General features: G+C 43.3%; 1 protein-coding gene across 1 annotated transcript in view; it reads right to left on the reverse strand.

The window, feature by feature from the left end:
- Nucleotides 1–14,581, reverse strand: part of LOC135376010 (uncharacterized) — a 30,528-nt gene that overhangs the window by 12,852 nt on the left and 3,095 nt on the right. The window contains exon 3 of the mRNA XM_064608628.1: nucleotides 5,894–6,037. Coding sequence (XP_064464698.1) covers nucleotides 5,894–6,037 — 144 coding nt within the window. The remainder of the gene's footprint in view (nucleotides 1–5,893; nucleotides 6,038–14,581) is intronic.

Below are 14,581 nucleotides of genomic sequence, written 5' to 3' on the forward strand. Positions count from 1 at the left end.
AAGCAGTCGCTGATAACGTCGTTTTTTGGAAGCAATGTGTATATAAAGCAGAGTTCGAGGTAACTCGTCACAAGTAACTCGTCACTGTAACTAAGTTCCTTTTTTTGGTAACTTGTAACTTAACTCGGTACTTTTGCACCGTGGTAACTTCCAGAGGAACTCGTTCTTTTTTCAGGTAACTTTGCCAAAGTAACTTCAGTTAAGTTCAAAGTTACTTTTAACTCGCTTTTCACTCACATCCACATATTTTCTTGCTTTTTCTCCGGTTCTTTCGTGGCATCTTATGCAATAAAACGTGATATGCAATCAATGACAGTATTCTATTCAAGAAGTAAGAACCGCTGCCATTGAAATGAAGTTGAACCATTGTGCGCCCACAGGGAGTAAGATGCAAAGCGTTCTAATAGACCTCTACCGGGCGATTTCACGTCGGGGCAGACAGGTTGGTCCGGGTCACACCTTCGACTTGTCCAGAAAAAATATATATTGTAGCCCAATGTCTGTGTAGAAAAATCACGCAAAAATTAAGTCCGTATGCTGTTTGGTTACGATTTGAAAAATCGCTAAAGCTGACAATGTGCGCTCCCCGTTTTTGCGTCGCGGCGTTTTTTGCCCTGTTCAAAGCGTCGTAGCTCCGGACTTTTTTAAGGTATCCGACAGAGTCTCCGTCGTGGAATGCACAGCACCCGGTACTCTACGCCTACGAACCGGATGCCACCGGTAATTTTTAAAAAAATCGCAAACTTTGCAAAAAGTGCAACACTTGTTTGAATTCGTCGCTCTATTTCTTAGGCAGATTTACGAATTGAGAAATGAAATTTACATCATCGTACTCGGCAAGGCAAGCTCTTTCGATTGGTGCAGGTCTCACTTTTGTGGATTAAATAGTTCTTGTCGTACAGGCGCTGTTGTAGAAGACACTCACTGAAAATTCAACAAGTTTAGACCCTCGGTTACCAAAAACACCAGCTTTAATTTCGACCAAATTTCTTTCAGTGCTAGACAAATGTGTCGTCATTAACCGCCAATAATCAAATTTTGTCTCAAAAGACCGGCCGCGCGCTCGTTTACATTGACGTCCCTTCGACTTGTTTGCCTTGCAGCCTAGTCCTTCAAGCCGAATGAAAGGATTACAAGTTCGCTTCCTGTTCGGATACCTCATTTTATTACTTCCACGAGGGCTGAGATAAAGGAGGGGTCCTAACATGAATATAAGAACACTGTATTAGATTTGTGGGTGGCGGGAGAACGATACTCCCAGGCTTTGCTTTATTGTTGCCACAGTGGCTTTGGCCCACACACTACGACTCCCATCTGGGCGTGTCAAGGACGGTACCAATTTTTTTTCAGTCGAATTAGTATGCCCTGTTTATGTTTTGTGCCATCTATTCAAAATGTCTCAGAGTTAAACAATATTGATGGCGTTACGGTGCGCCTTACGCAATTCTCACGAATTCCGCTAATCTTGATTGGAAAGAACAAACAAGAACAAAACAAAAAAAGAAAGAAAGCTTGTTTTATTCTCATAAAGTCGATTGATAACTGTGGGTAGTGCTAGCTGTAATTCTGGAGACTTGTGACTTGTGAATAAAAATAGCCTTTACTGATATCAACCAGTTTATTCCGAGTAACATTACTTGCAGCCGATATGTTCCACAGGGTTACAGAGACACGTACTTAAGCTTGCTCTTTCATGTCCTGGCAATGTACAGTTCACGTGTCCCATTGACGGTTTTGCTCAGCCATACGTGCGATGATTGTATCCCAGGAAAACTTTTCACAGACACCCATTCTTCCTTCTTGGATGTGCGAAATTCTGAAATGAGTTCAGAGGGCAAATGCAGTAAGTGCACCCCCTTTAGCTTGGATGAGAGAGAGTGGATTAGGTCACGTGGCGTCAAGATCGCTTCCCGTGCAGGACACCTCAAATTGTGAAGTGTTGCGTAATGCTCGACAATCCCGCCTACGCCGTCACATGCACTTTTTCCGTGACCGGTGGCAGTAAACATCCATCTCGCTTCATGAAAATCCGTCTTCCCTAGCTCAGACAACATAAAGCGGTTCTTAAAATGACTTGCTGCACCATCCGAAATGTACACGACATTTTTAGGAATTGGCAGATTTTCGTCCAGCCAGTCCTCTACAGCTTTCCTTGCGAACAAAGCGTGCGCAGAGTCGTGAGAGAAGTCTTGGCTTACCGCAGCAAAGCTTTCTGTCTGATGCTGTGTTTTCGCAACACACGTGAAATTAGACAGCTGTTGCTTGCTCCTGTGGTAGGACTGGACCTCATCTGGCAGAACGACAGTCCAGTTTTCGGCGAAGTCGTAATGCAGGATGTACGTCACGTCGGGGACAGATGTTTTGCAATCGTGAATGAGTGTGCTCTGAATGCCCCTGATGTAACCATGACTGATATTGGCCGCGGTCCACTTTCGCACTTCGTTGAGAAATTCTGTAGCGTCCAATTCCTTTTTTACCAGCTGTCCACCCTCCCACGTCGCCACTCGGATATCCTCGTCTTCATCAAATCTAAGCTTTTCCAGAGTTATTCCTTCCTCACGTGGGCAATTTTGGCACTGCTGCAAGTAGCACTGTTCTGTGGGATCGTTGCAGAGGTAAAAGCGCTTCACCATGTCAGCGTCAACTATTCCCTGACAGCTGCTCCGTACTGCAGAAATGCACAAGTGAAAATTTGCGCAGTATATACACACACACACACTTCATGCTGGGGCTGTATTTTTACCCATTTTGGGCGCAAGGAATAAAATTTTGTGAGTCCAATTTTAGAGGTTGGGTGCTGCTCTTTGAATATGCGATAAGTTTCCCTAATGGAGCGCGTCATGTATCGCTTAGCCACTTTGACTTTCTCGTCGTCAACAGTTGCGGTAACCACATCCTTTCGATTGGGGCTCTGTAGTGTGCATTGCAGGTCATCATCCGTGTAGTACTTGCTTGCAGCGGCCACATCTTCATGCTTCAGTTTTCTTCCTTCGTATCTGTCTGGTTCAGCCTATACACCTCTTCTGCTTTTTATCTTGCGGGCCTTCAAAATCAGGTGCTTAGTAGCTTCTGGTATGAACCTTTTCTGATATCTCGAGTAGACATTGAGCTTGGGAGTAAAGTGAAAAGGCGGCAACGCTCTCGATAGGTATCGCAAGCTGAAAGCGCCTCGAGAAAGTTGCTTGCCCATTCCGTACAAACTTGACAGGTATCAGCCTCGTCACCCGACGCCTCACTTTCATAGGCTGCACTGACTTTTTTTGACATCTCTCGTTGGAGTTCACGCTTCTTCCGTCTGGTGTACGCTCCGCGCAAGCGCCTTTTAATTGCACCGGGCGGTTTTAACGGCGTAATGTCAACGTTTGCCACAGACAGGCTCTCATTTACACTGTCGATTATGTCATCCCTTGAAACAAACTCAAAGTCAAATGGCGAAGAGGCACTCTTGCTTTCTTTTCCGGCCGTGATGTTTTCTTGGAAATGCCCGAAGCAATGATGACAGAGGTAGTCCTCATCGCTTACCTGTGACGCTTGATTGACTGTCAAAATCAGCTTTAGGGATGCCAAATCCAAGTCCGTCACAGCTTTCCGTCGTCTCTGGTCCAGACGAATCTTCTTCTTGTGTCTAGCTCCGTAGTCCGCACAGAACGTCCGGTCAGAGCTATATGCTCGATACATTGCGAAGGTGGAGACGGGTCTACCAGAGAGAAGCTACTTGTGCAGAAGCTCCAAGTGTATATATGGCAAGTCCACTCGTGAGCACGTCACAAATTTATTGTCACCTTGGACACTGACGGCGCAGCAAAGCAATTATAAGGCAAACACCGCCAAAGAATATAGACTTCCGCCCCCCATGAAGGTAACCCCTTAGCCTCATGTTAGGACCCCTCCTTTATCTCAGCCATCGTGGAAGCAACAAAATGAGGTATCCGTACAGGAAGCGAACTTCTAATCCTTTCATTCGGCTTGAAGGACTAGGCTGCAAGGTGCCGCGAAAGGACGTCAGTGTAAACGAGCGCGCTTCTTCGGCCGGTCTTTTGAGACAAAATTTGGTTATTGGCGGTTAATGACGACACATTTGTCTAGCACTGAAAAATTGTCAAAATTAGCATTGAAGCATTGTTGTCGAAATTAAAGCTGGTGATTTTGGTAACCGAGGGTCTAAACTTGTTGAATTTTCAGTGAGTGTCTTCTACAACAGCGCCTGTACGACAAGAACTATTTAATCCACAAAAGTGAGACCTGCACCAATCGAAAGAGCTTGCCTTGCCGAGTACGATGATGTAAATTTCATTTCTCAATTCGTAAATCTACCTAAGAAATAGAGCGACGAATTCAAACAAGTGTTGCACTTTTTGCAAAGTTTGCGATTCTTTTAAAAATTACCGGTGGCATCCGGAGCCGCCAAAGTTCGTAGGCGTATAGTACCGGGGGCTGTGCATTCCACGACGGAGACTCTGTCGGATACCTTAAAAAAGTCCGGAGCTACGACGCTTTGAACAGGGCAAAAAACGCCGCGACGCAAAAACGGGGAGCGCACATTGTCAGCTTTAGCGATTTTTCAAATCGTAACCAAACAGCATACGGACTTAATTTTTGCGTGATTTTTCTACACAGACATTGGGCTACAATATATATTTTTTCTGGACAAGTCGAAGGTGTGACCCGGACCAACCTGTCTGCCCCGACGTGCATCATGACATTGGTAGACAGACTGAAACCGAAACAGATCAGAAAGAGAGGGCTCGGTTCCACGAACAGGCACTTGTTCGCTGCCTCCCACTGAAAGCAATGCAGGACCGAGGGTCGCGTCCCTTTAAGGTACCATATCGTAATCCCCTCGAGACCGTGGCTTTCGGGCGCGACCTTGTTGACCTCTAGCTTCGAGCGTAGTTCAATTCTACCAAATTTGTGGAGCTGCCGAACACTATGACGTCATTTGTTTACAAACAGGGAGAGGTCTATTGTTGGACATATTGTTGCCTCCGCAGGCAACTCAAGGTCTAACTCAACTGCCCACGCACGCTGCACCTGCGTAATGCTATTTTGTGTCTGAAGTAACTTGGAAGTAACGAGTTCTTTTTGACGAGTAACTTCTCAATCTCTTATATAAAGTCCCCCCTCTTTGATTGTGCAAACTGGGATTGTGTTTCTGGCCGTAAGTACTGCACCCACTGGGAAGGTTTCACTATTTCTGCCACAACTAACCTCGTAAAAGCAAGAAAAGCTTGCAATACTTCATTACTACATTGAAACTCGTGATGTATCGCTTATCTCGAAACTCCACTTATCTCGTTTTTGGGCGGTTTTTATGCCTTCGAGTTAACGGGAGTTTACTATAAAGTCAGCACTTTTATAAAGCCGGGATTCTTTTGCTCTTGCAATGTTAATGTAATAATCATGTACAGAGAGGTCACCAAGCCCGTCGAAGTTGGAAAGCTGGCTAAAAAGATTGGGTGTTGTAGCTAAGAGCGAGTCTAGGATGTTGGAAAATGATCGGGTAACTCCTGCAGGATTTATAACTAACTGCGAAAGATTAAAGGTGTTACACAATTCTCAGAATGTAACGCATTCACATGAAGCTTACATAATCTGTGTGTCACAAGCTACCCATTTGATCAAAGGGTAATTAAAATCATCCATATGAAAGATAGGCAGAAGGGAGTATTGCGTCACGACCAGGTTAAGCGCAGCATGTAGGTGAGATAAGAATATACTGCCATATGAGGGTGACCCGTATTAAACAGCAATTATCACCCTGTGTTTACAACAAACACTCACCCTGATCGCTTCTGAAGTGGACTTAATCCAGCTGAGAGTTAATGTGATCAGACTGTAATAGGGACACCGTCCCTGCTTCCTCGACCTCTGTTATTTGACCGTATTATCTCACCTGGAAAGCATTCTGTGATATGTACTTCCGTGGTTTCAATGGCACCTCCGTCGTAATCTGTGTGGTTTTCTGGTGACACAGGAAAGCTGTGATCTTGAGGTTCTTCCTTCACATGGATGGTATCACTTCTGTTCACTGTAAAGTCTGTAGAAAAAAAAAAGGTTTTCATATAATCCACTGCAAGAATATAGCCTGCACACTGGGAGTGGGGCAGACGAGAGCTACTAGCAGGGAAGGGTAATGGACATATTTTAGTTACCGTTTCCATTTTTGTCACTGCTATATTTTGGTTTCTGTTATCCGTTTCTGATACCAGCCTTTCAATTTCATTTCCGTTACGTTTCCGTAACTGTTTCCGGTAATGGGAAGGCTGTAACAGAGCTATAGACCTGCAGGAGCACACCCATGTCAGCACCGGCTCTGTGCTCACACCGGATCTATCAGCACCATGTTTTGCCCAAGTGCTGCTTCGGTGTCACGTGTACACACTACACAAGTAATTTTATGTTGTTGGGATGTGCACATCCTGCAAGATTTTCTTAAAGATGTAGGAACATGTATTCAGTCACTCTGAGTCGAGCAACTCAAGATGGGCGCAACCTTCATCCAATGTTGCATTCATAAGCAGATGCTCTCAGTAGTAAATAATACTGTCATTGCCACGGTGAAATGAAAAAAATAAAAAAAGAACCTGTCATTCTCGTGCTATGGTGGGGTATAGTCATCTGTTGATGTCATGGAGTTATGAGGACTGGGACGAGGTAAGCGAGGGATGCGCCCTCGAGATCCAATATTGTGCTTTGTTTCCATGCTCTCGTGTAGTATTTAGAGCATTCCAGGGAATGGAGTCATCAAAATAGAAAAATAAAATAAAAAGTCACTCAAATTTTCTAGTCACTAGTCAAAGTCACTCTAGGTTTTCATTACGCTCTATTCTATGTATTACTGTGTTTGAATCTTTTTGTTGTTGTTTGCTCTTCATTTATACATCCAAAACATTGTAACCTGTTCCTGCTACGGTCGCCAAAAGGCGATTAGCAGTATATAATAACAATAAATAAATAATAAATGTCATCGCACAACAGGAATAGACATTACCCGAAATCAATAGTGGAATGCAACGATTAAGCCTTGCTCAAAATGCTACACCTTTAAAAATCTCATGCCTACAGTCTCTGTCAACAAATCCCGAAGCGGAAATAGTTGTGAGCGGAAGCGTGGATCCTCGCCAAGCAGGCGAGGATTTCGGGCGTTAAGCAGGAATTCCTCGAGGGGGGGGGGGGGGGGGGGGGGGGCAAACAGAGTCACTTCTTTTGGAGTGCTAAAGTTCCCACGTAACGCGGCCATTGTACTGCACAGTACAGAATTGAGGAAAAAGAATTATTATTGAGAAAATTATTATTATGTCCTGCAAACATGTGTATTGTGTCTCTCGCCCTACCACCTCCTTAAGCTCGAGAAAACGGGCCTATCCACATCGTTACACCAGTGCACTTGCATTTTAATGTTTTATTCATCAGAGATATATACTAGGGGTGTGCAAATTCGAATATTTTAAGTCGAATATAATATCGAATCGAATGGGGGAAAAAATTCCAAATACCGAATCGAATATAGAATATTCGTCGAAATTTTACAATATGTGACTTTCGCAATAAAAGTTTCCATTTTGTAGCTCATGGCTTTAGTGTAATTTTTCTTGCATTAACTGTGAAAAGAGAGACACGCAATTTTTCTGCTTAAAGCCCCTACTCTTTAATTTTGCATGAGAGTGCTTCGTGCTTTCCATGTGAGCCTACACTTACTGGAGTACTGGAGTGGTTACCTTCATTTCGAAATTTTATGTCGGGCAGTAGCGTGTTACATGGATGAGGCTGTAATTTCTTCAGACAACCACAGGTCATTTGTGAAACAAACGAATAGGCATCCTGCCTCAGCTTTGCCATGAACACCCTTTAGTTTCTTTGCACTTGCCCTAGGAAGTTGTGTTACTGAAATTCTAGACATAAAGGACATTGTTAAGACACCCTTCTTGTTCGTGGGCTGTAGTCATTATTCAAGAGTCCTAACTTTTTAAAGGCAACCTCACAGATATCAAATCGAAGTCCCTCGTCGGCACTGCTAAACTGCATGTGGGAGGGGCGCCACCCCTTGCACAGACGATGTCTACAAAACTAACTTTGGATGACGTTCTCTCAAACTAAACACTGTCCCGCCTGTGTTGGTCCTGCAGCAAGGGCAATTTCGTAAAGCAGGCTTCACCTCGTGCACAGACGCACTAGGTGAAGCTGACTTTTGGGTTGTGTCATTCATGTTCGTGGAATACTCTAATATTAGAAAATTCCAATATTGGACATTCGATACGCGTATCGAATAGTTCGAGCATTTGATATTCGACTCGAATTCGAGAACTCGAATATTCGCACACCCCTAATATATACACCCTTGAACACACATACCGATTAGGCTCAGACATCAGAGCTCCGGCAACTCCCATTGGTAGTTACGAGCACATGACCTCTCTCGCACTTCTTAACTGGCCGACATCAGGGCAGCACAAGTTTTGGTTTTTCGCTGTGACGGTTTTCTACAAGTCTGTTACCCCTTTGCTGTAAAATCTTGAGTGCAGGTACACATTGCATTTCACATTTATCTGGAATGACTTGAGACAAAGTGTTGCAACCTTATAAGGGAAACGCTCTTCTGGAGGCTGGCAAATAGCCGTCTCCTAACGCTTTGGCCCTATTCACAGACGCTTGTGTATCGTCCTCTTCCTAAGCTAATGGGCTGAGTGGCTGGGGAGTCCCATGTATTTTTTCTCTTCACAGTGAAAGCAGTTGTAATAAAACGAAGGAAAACTTTTCGCCATGCAGTTGGGTGAATGTGGAATACATAGTTAGTGTCATCATGTATGCTGGAGAGAGAAGTCTTGGCAAAGCTGCTAGATCAAGTAGAAGCTGGAAACATAAGGAGACTGCTATGATGCTTAAAATCTCCAAAGCAGCTGTGTTTGGCAGTGCAGCAACTAGAAAACAGTACTGCACGTATGAAGATCATGCAAGGTATGTCCTACCCACTATACGAAGGGTCTGAAACTGAGTCACGGGGGCTGCCTTTAGAAAACACCATGTAGGGCCACACAGAAACAGAATACCATCAAATGCCCTAATACACCACACCCAGGAGCATAGCCACGTAGAGCAGGACAGTGTGTGCAGAATTAGTAGTGGAAATCTCCACTTGCCGTAGTACCAAGAGAAAAGAATGAGCCGCCTTTACAAATTGGGTGTCGAAAATATAAAAAATGATTTGAGAAAAAATATGTAGTTCTTCACAAATGATTATGACAGTGTTCAGGAGCACTGAAATTGCTGTGTATTTACACACTGTGTTGTTGTCTTTGCTCACAGTTTCAACTTGGAAAGATAAACAGAAAAAAATTGAGAGAAACAGCCAGCTGACATTTTTGACAATGGATGGCTTTCAGTTTGCTACTTTAATTGACTTTGTTTGTTACTTTAATGTGACTCCTAAAAATTTAAATATGATGATGTTTGTACATAACTTCCCACCTCCATTTAATAATAACAATAATAACATTTACTCATACACGAAAAGGAGGCTAGCAAAAATCCAGATAAGTGGTTTGACGAGGCTCGACTCTCTGCAGCAGCTGTATATATACACTGATGCCATTTACATTAGCACAAAAGGAAAATTTCTATACGAGGTAGGATTCAAAAGTTCCCGGACTGAGTCTATAACGTAAAAAGTATTATCAATTAAATTGCTGGAACACATTCTCCTTCGAAATAAGACCCTTGAGCAACAACACACTTTTGCCATCGCCTGTAAAGGTCATGGAAACATTTGTGGAATCCATTTTTAGCCATGTCCTTTAATTCAGCCTGCGATGCATTTTTAACTTAATCTGCAGATTGAAATCGACGACCCTGGAGGAGACTTGCCAGTTCAGGAAATAGGCTCAAGTCACAGGGGGCGAGATCAGGTGAGTAAGGAAGATGTGGCAAAACAGTTTTTGTTTTCGCAAGACAGTCAAGAAAGTCAAGTTTTCAGCGGTGCGGGAAGTCTGCAGACGACCAACGCATTTGTCGTTTTCGGCGCTTTCCCTGCCTTCTCTGAAACGTCGATGCCACTCAAAAGCTTGCGTTCGCGATAACGTATCACTGCCGTACACATGCTTCAACATTTCCTAAGTCTCTGTAGCACTCTTTCCCAAGCGAACACAAAATTTTATATTAATTCTCTGCTCAACAAACGCCATTTCTTTCAATCGCCGGTTACTAAATGCACCCGCCTACAAAATACGACGCCGTGACGAGCCACCAACCACGTGATTTGGGTCAAACCACTTTTAGAACAGGGGGAGAACGTAGTAACATAGAACCGCTGTCGTAGTCGCTCTACTGCAAAAATTTTTTAAGGTACTGGCTCAGTCCTGGAACTTTTTGTGGTATCGCGGGAGCGAAAGAAGCATGAGATGCACGCAAGCAGTGCCAACCGAAAGAATGCTTGTTCTCAAGGTTATAGGTTTTTTTATATCTACACATTTCAACCCCAAGGTTAGCAACATACACCCATGTATTAGGCCAAACATAACACCTTTGAATCCCACCTCGTATATACAGGGTGTCCCAGCTAAGTATATACAGATTAAAGAGTAATATCAAACGCTAGGAACAACTTATTTATTTACACATGGTAAACAAGACTTTCGTGCACGAGACTGCACTTCTTCAGGTTACAAAGATATAAACATGGTACAGGCGCATATATACAGTTGAAGGGGGAGTTCTGGCATGAGAGGGTAACAGGTTGATGGAAAGGATGCAAACACAGATAAAATCAAAAGAACATAAATACAAAAGCAGGGGTATCAGAAGCGAAACATAACGCGAGCCCAAGGGCTTATACACAGGAAACGAGAACACTTGTTGGTGACGTTCGAGGAATTAAGGATAAAAAGGGGGGGTTACGGCGACGGAATGAGGACACAGGTGCGGAGTATAAAGGTGACCAGTGGACTGTGAGAAAGTGAAGACGGAGGTGGTCTCAGCAGAGAGGCAAACGAAGAAAATGTGGAAATTGGAGAGTTGTGTGTGTGTGTTTATCATTATATTTTTTTATTTGAAAACTTATATTTACGGGTTCAATAATTATAGTGGGCCTGCGTGCATGTTCAAACCATGAGGCTTCAGAGACTGGAATTTTGCAATTAAAAAGGATTCGCGATTTTTGCGCTTCATGTCACTGTTATAACCCGATTCAAGGATAACGATTTTGAGGTCTGTACCTAAAGCGTGTCCAGGAAGGTTAAAATGTGTCGAAACGGGTGTAGGATGGTTATTAACAATATCGGATTTATGGCCGTAAAACTTTTCCCTCATGGTGTTCCAGGTTTCTCCAATATACTGAATACAACATTTAGTGCACATAATAAGGTAACATACGTTAAAAGAGTTGCAGTGCAATCCCTGTCGGATTTCGAAAATAAAAGAGTTTGAGGTGGTCGAGATAAATGTACATGGGCTAATGAAATGACATGTTTGGCAGCGTTTGTTACTACAAGGGGAACACCCAGGATTTGGTCGGGATAGGCAGGATGAAACTAGTAAGTTACGAATGTTACGTGATCGACGGAATGTGATATTGGGGGGAGCAGGAAAAATTATTTTAAGTTTTTCGTCGCTTTGAAGTATGTTGAGATGGCGGGTGAAGATGGACCCTGCGCCACTCAGTGCTTTGTTATAGGCGGTAACGAAGGATAAGGGGTTTTGTAGCTGCCGCGGTTCATGTGATCTGCACGCGGAGAGAGCATTGTTTATAAGGTTGGGAGGGTAGTTTCGTTTTCTAACATCGTTGGACATTTCTTCAGCGCATACCTCAAAATCTTCTGGGTTAGAGCATATGCGTTTTAGACGTGTGAATTGATCTCGAGCACCTCGAACTCTTTTATTTTCGAAATCCGACAGGGATTGCACTGCAACTCTTTTAGCGTATGTTACCTTATTATGTGCACTAAATGTTGTATTCAGTATATTGGAGAAACCTGAAACACCATGAGGGAAAGGTTTTACGGCCATAAATCCGATATTGTTAATAACCATCCTACACCCGTTTCGACACATTTTAACCTTCCTGGACACGCTTTAGGTACAGACCTCAAAATCGTTATCCTTGAATCGGGTTATAACAGTGACAGGAAGCGCAAAAATCGCGAATCCTTTTTAATTGCAAAATTCCAGTCTCTGAAGCCTCATGGTTTGAACATGCACGCAGGCCCACTACAATTATTGAACCCGTAAATATAATTTTTCAAATTAAAAAATATAATGATAAACACACACACACAACTCTCCAATTTCCACATTTTCTTCGTTTGCCTCTCTGCTGAGACCACCTCCGTCTTCACTTTCTCACAGTCCACTGGTCACCTTTATACTCCGCACCTGTGTCCTCATTCCGTCGCCGTAACCCCCCCTTTTTATCCTTAATTCCTCGAACGTCACCAACAAGTGTTCTCGTTTCCTGTGTATAAGCCCTTGGGCTCGCGTTATGTTTCGCTTCTGATACCCCTGCTTTTGTATTTATGTTCTTTTGATTTTTATCTGTGTTTGCATCCTTTCCATCAACCTGTTACCCTCTCATGCCAGAACTCCCCCTTCAACTGTATATATGTGCCTGTACCATGTTTATATTTTTGTAACCTGAAGAAGTGCAGTCTCGTTCATGAAAGTCTTGTTTACCATGTGTAAATAAATAAGTTGTTCCTATCGTTTAATATTACTCTTTGATTTACTCACCACCGGCAACTTGACATCGCCTATCTTTTCTGCCTTCGTATCTTATATACAGATTCTTAAAGAATATATATAACACTTTTTTCAAGATGAAATCAATTGCAATATAGCATATGCTGAAGGGCACTCCCTAGGAGGGCATTAGCAAAGTCCAAAGGCAATGTCTTAATTAACTTTTATTAATTAACTTGTTAATTATAAAAGCTACAAAGTTGGCCCAATTGAGAACATCGGTTCCTTTCGGTCACCTGATATCGCAGCCGTTTCCAGAACAAAAAACTGTTCGATAGATCGCCCGCAAAAAATTCATGAAGGAACGCCATTTTTTTCTTTATTTTGTTCATTGCGCTTCTTAGAACACGCGTGTTTCCTTCACCCCCAATGTGAGAGGGAGAAAGAGCACACTATCGCCTCTCGCGTCCTGGAAAAAGATTAAACGGAAACAGAACATGCAACCCAAGATAAGGCCAGTTCCAATAGAGCCACCCGATATATTTGTTTTTGTTTTGTTTCTGCAAGTTAAAGCTCATCTTCCACGCATCAGGCGGCACTGTGCTCCTTCCCCCTCTCACGTTGGGGATGAAGGAAATACGCGTCTGCGAAGATGCGCAATGAACAAAATAAAGAAAAAAATGGCGTTCCTTCACTAATTTTTTGCGGGCGATCTATGGAACGAATTTTTGTTCTGAAAACGGCTACGATATCAGGTGACCGAAAGGAACAGATATTCTCATTGGGACAACTTTGTAGCTTTTATAATTAACTAGTTAATTAATGAAAGTTAATTAAGACATTGCCTTTGGACTTTGCTAATGCCCTCCTAGGGAGTGCCCTTTAGCATATGCTATATTGCAATTGATTTCATCTTGGAAAAAGTGTTATATATATTTTTAAAAAATCTGTATACACTTAGCTGGGACACCCAGGTATATATTATACATAACCAAAGAAAATATGACGCGCTCTGACTCCACTTTGATGATGACGTGCTTGACACGATCGTGAGAGAAACTAACAGATATGCAGTGCAGGAGAAACAATCCACGTGGTATGATATCACCGAGGATGAACTAAAAGCGTATATGGGCATTTTGCTCCTGATGAGCATCAACCCGTCCCATCATTTATACCTGCACTGGAGTACAGACAAACTCTTCAATGTTGGAGAGATCTCAACAGTGATGACATTCAAAAGGTTCCAGGCAATCATGAACTGCCTTCACACTGCCGACAACGAAGCCGCGAAAAAGAGAGGAGAGGATGGATATGAGAGGTTAGCGAAAGTAAGGCTGCTGGTGGACGCCTTGAACAAGCACTTCCTGGAAGAGTACAAGACGTCAAATCACCAGGCCATTGATGAAAGCATGATACGGTTCAAGGAGATGTCAGCCCTGAAGCAGTATTGTCCAATGAAACCCATCAAGAGAGGGTATAAAGTTTGGTGCAGGGCTGACTCTGCAACCGGCTACCTCTGGGAATTCAGGATCTACGAAGGGAAGGCTTCCGATCGCCCTTCTGACCTAACACTGGGCGAGCACGTTGTCCTTTCACTGAGCGAGAATGTGGAGCCAGAGACTGAAGTTTACTTTGATAACTCCTTTACCAAAACGAAGCTGTTGTAGAAGCTAAAAGACAAAAACGTCCTGGCTTAAGGAACCCTCCGCCAAAACCGTAAGGATGTTCCTAGAGAAGTAACGCGGGCCCAGAAGCTGCAACGAGGAGACTACGTTTGGAGGGCAAAGGAATCTCTCTCGGCACACATGTGGCGGGACAACCGAAATGTTCTCATGATGTCAAATTTTCATGATCCGAATGAAGTGGTTGAGGTGTCCCGTACACTTGCAAGTGGTGCAAAGGCTGGTGTAAC

The sequence above is a fragment of the Ornithodoros turicata genome, unplaced genomic scaffold (genome assembly GCF_037126465.1).
Source record: "Ornithodoros turicata isolate Travis unplaced genomic scaffold, ASM3712646v1 ctg00000969.1, whole genome shotgun sequence".
Taxonomy (NCBI): Eukaryota; Metazoa; Arthropoda; class Arachnida; order Ixodida; family Argasidae; genus Ornithodoros; species Ornithodoros turicata.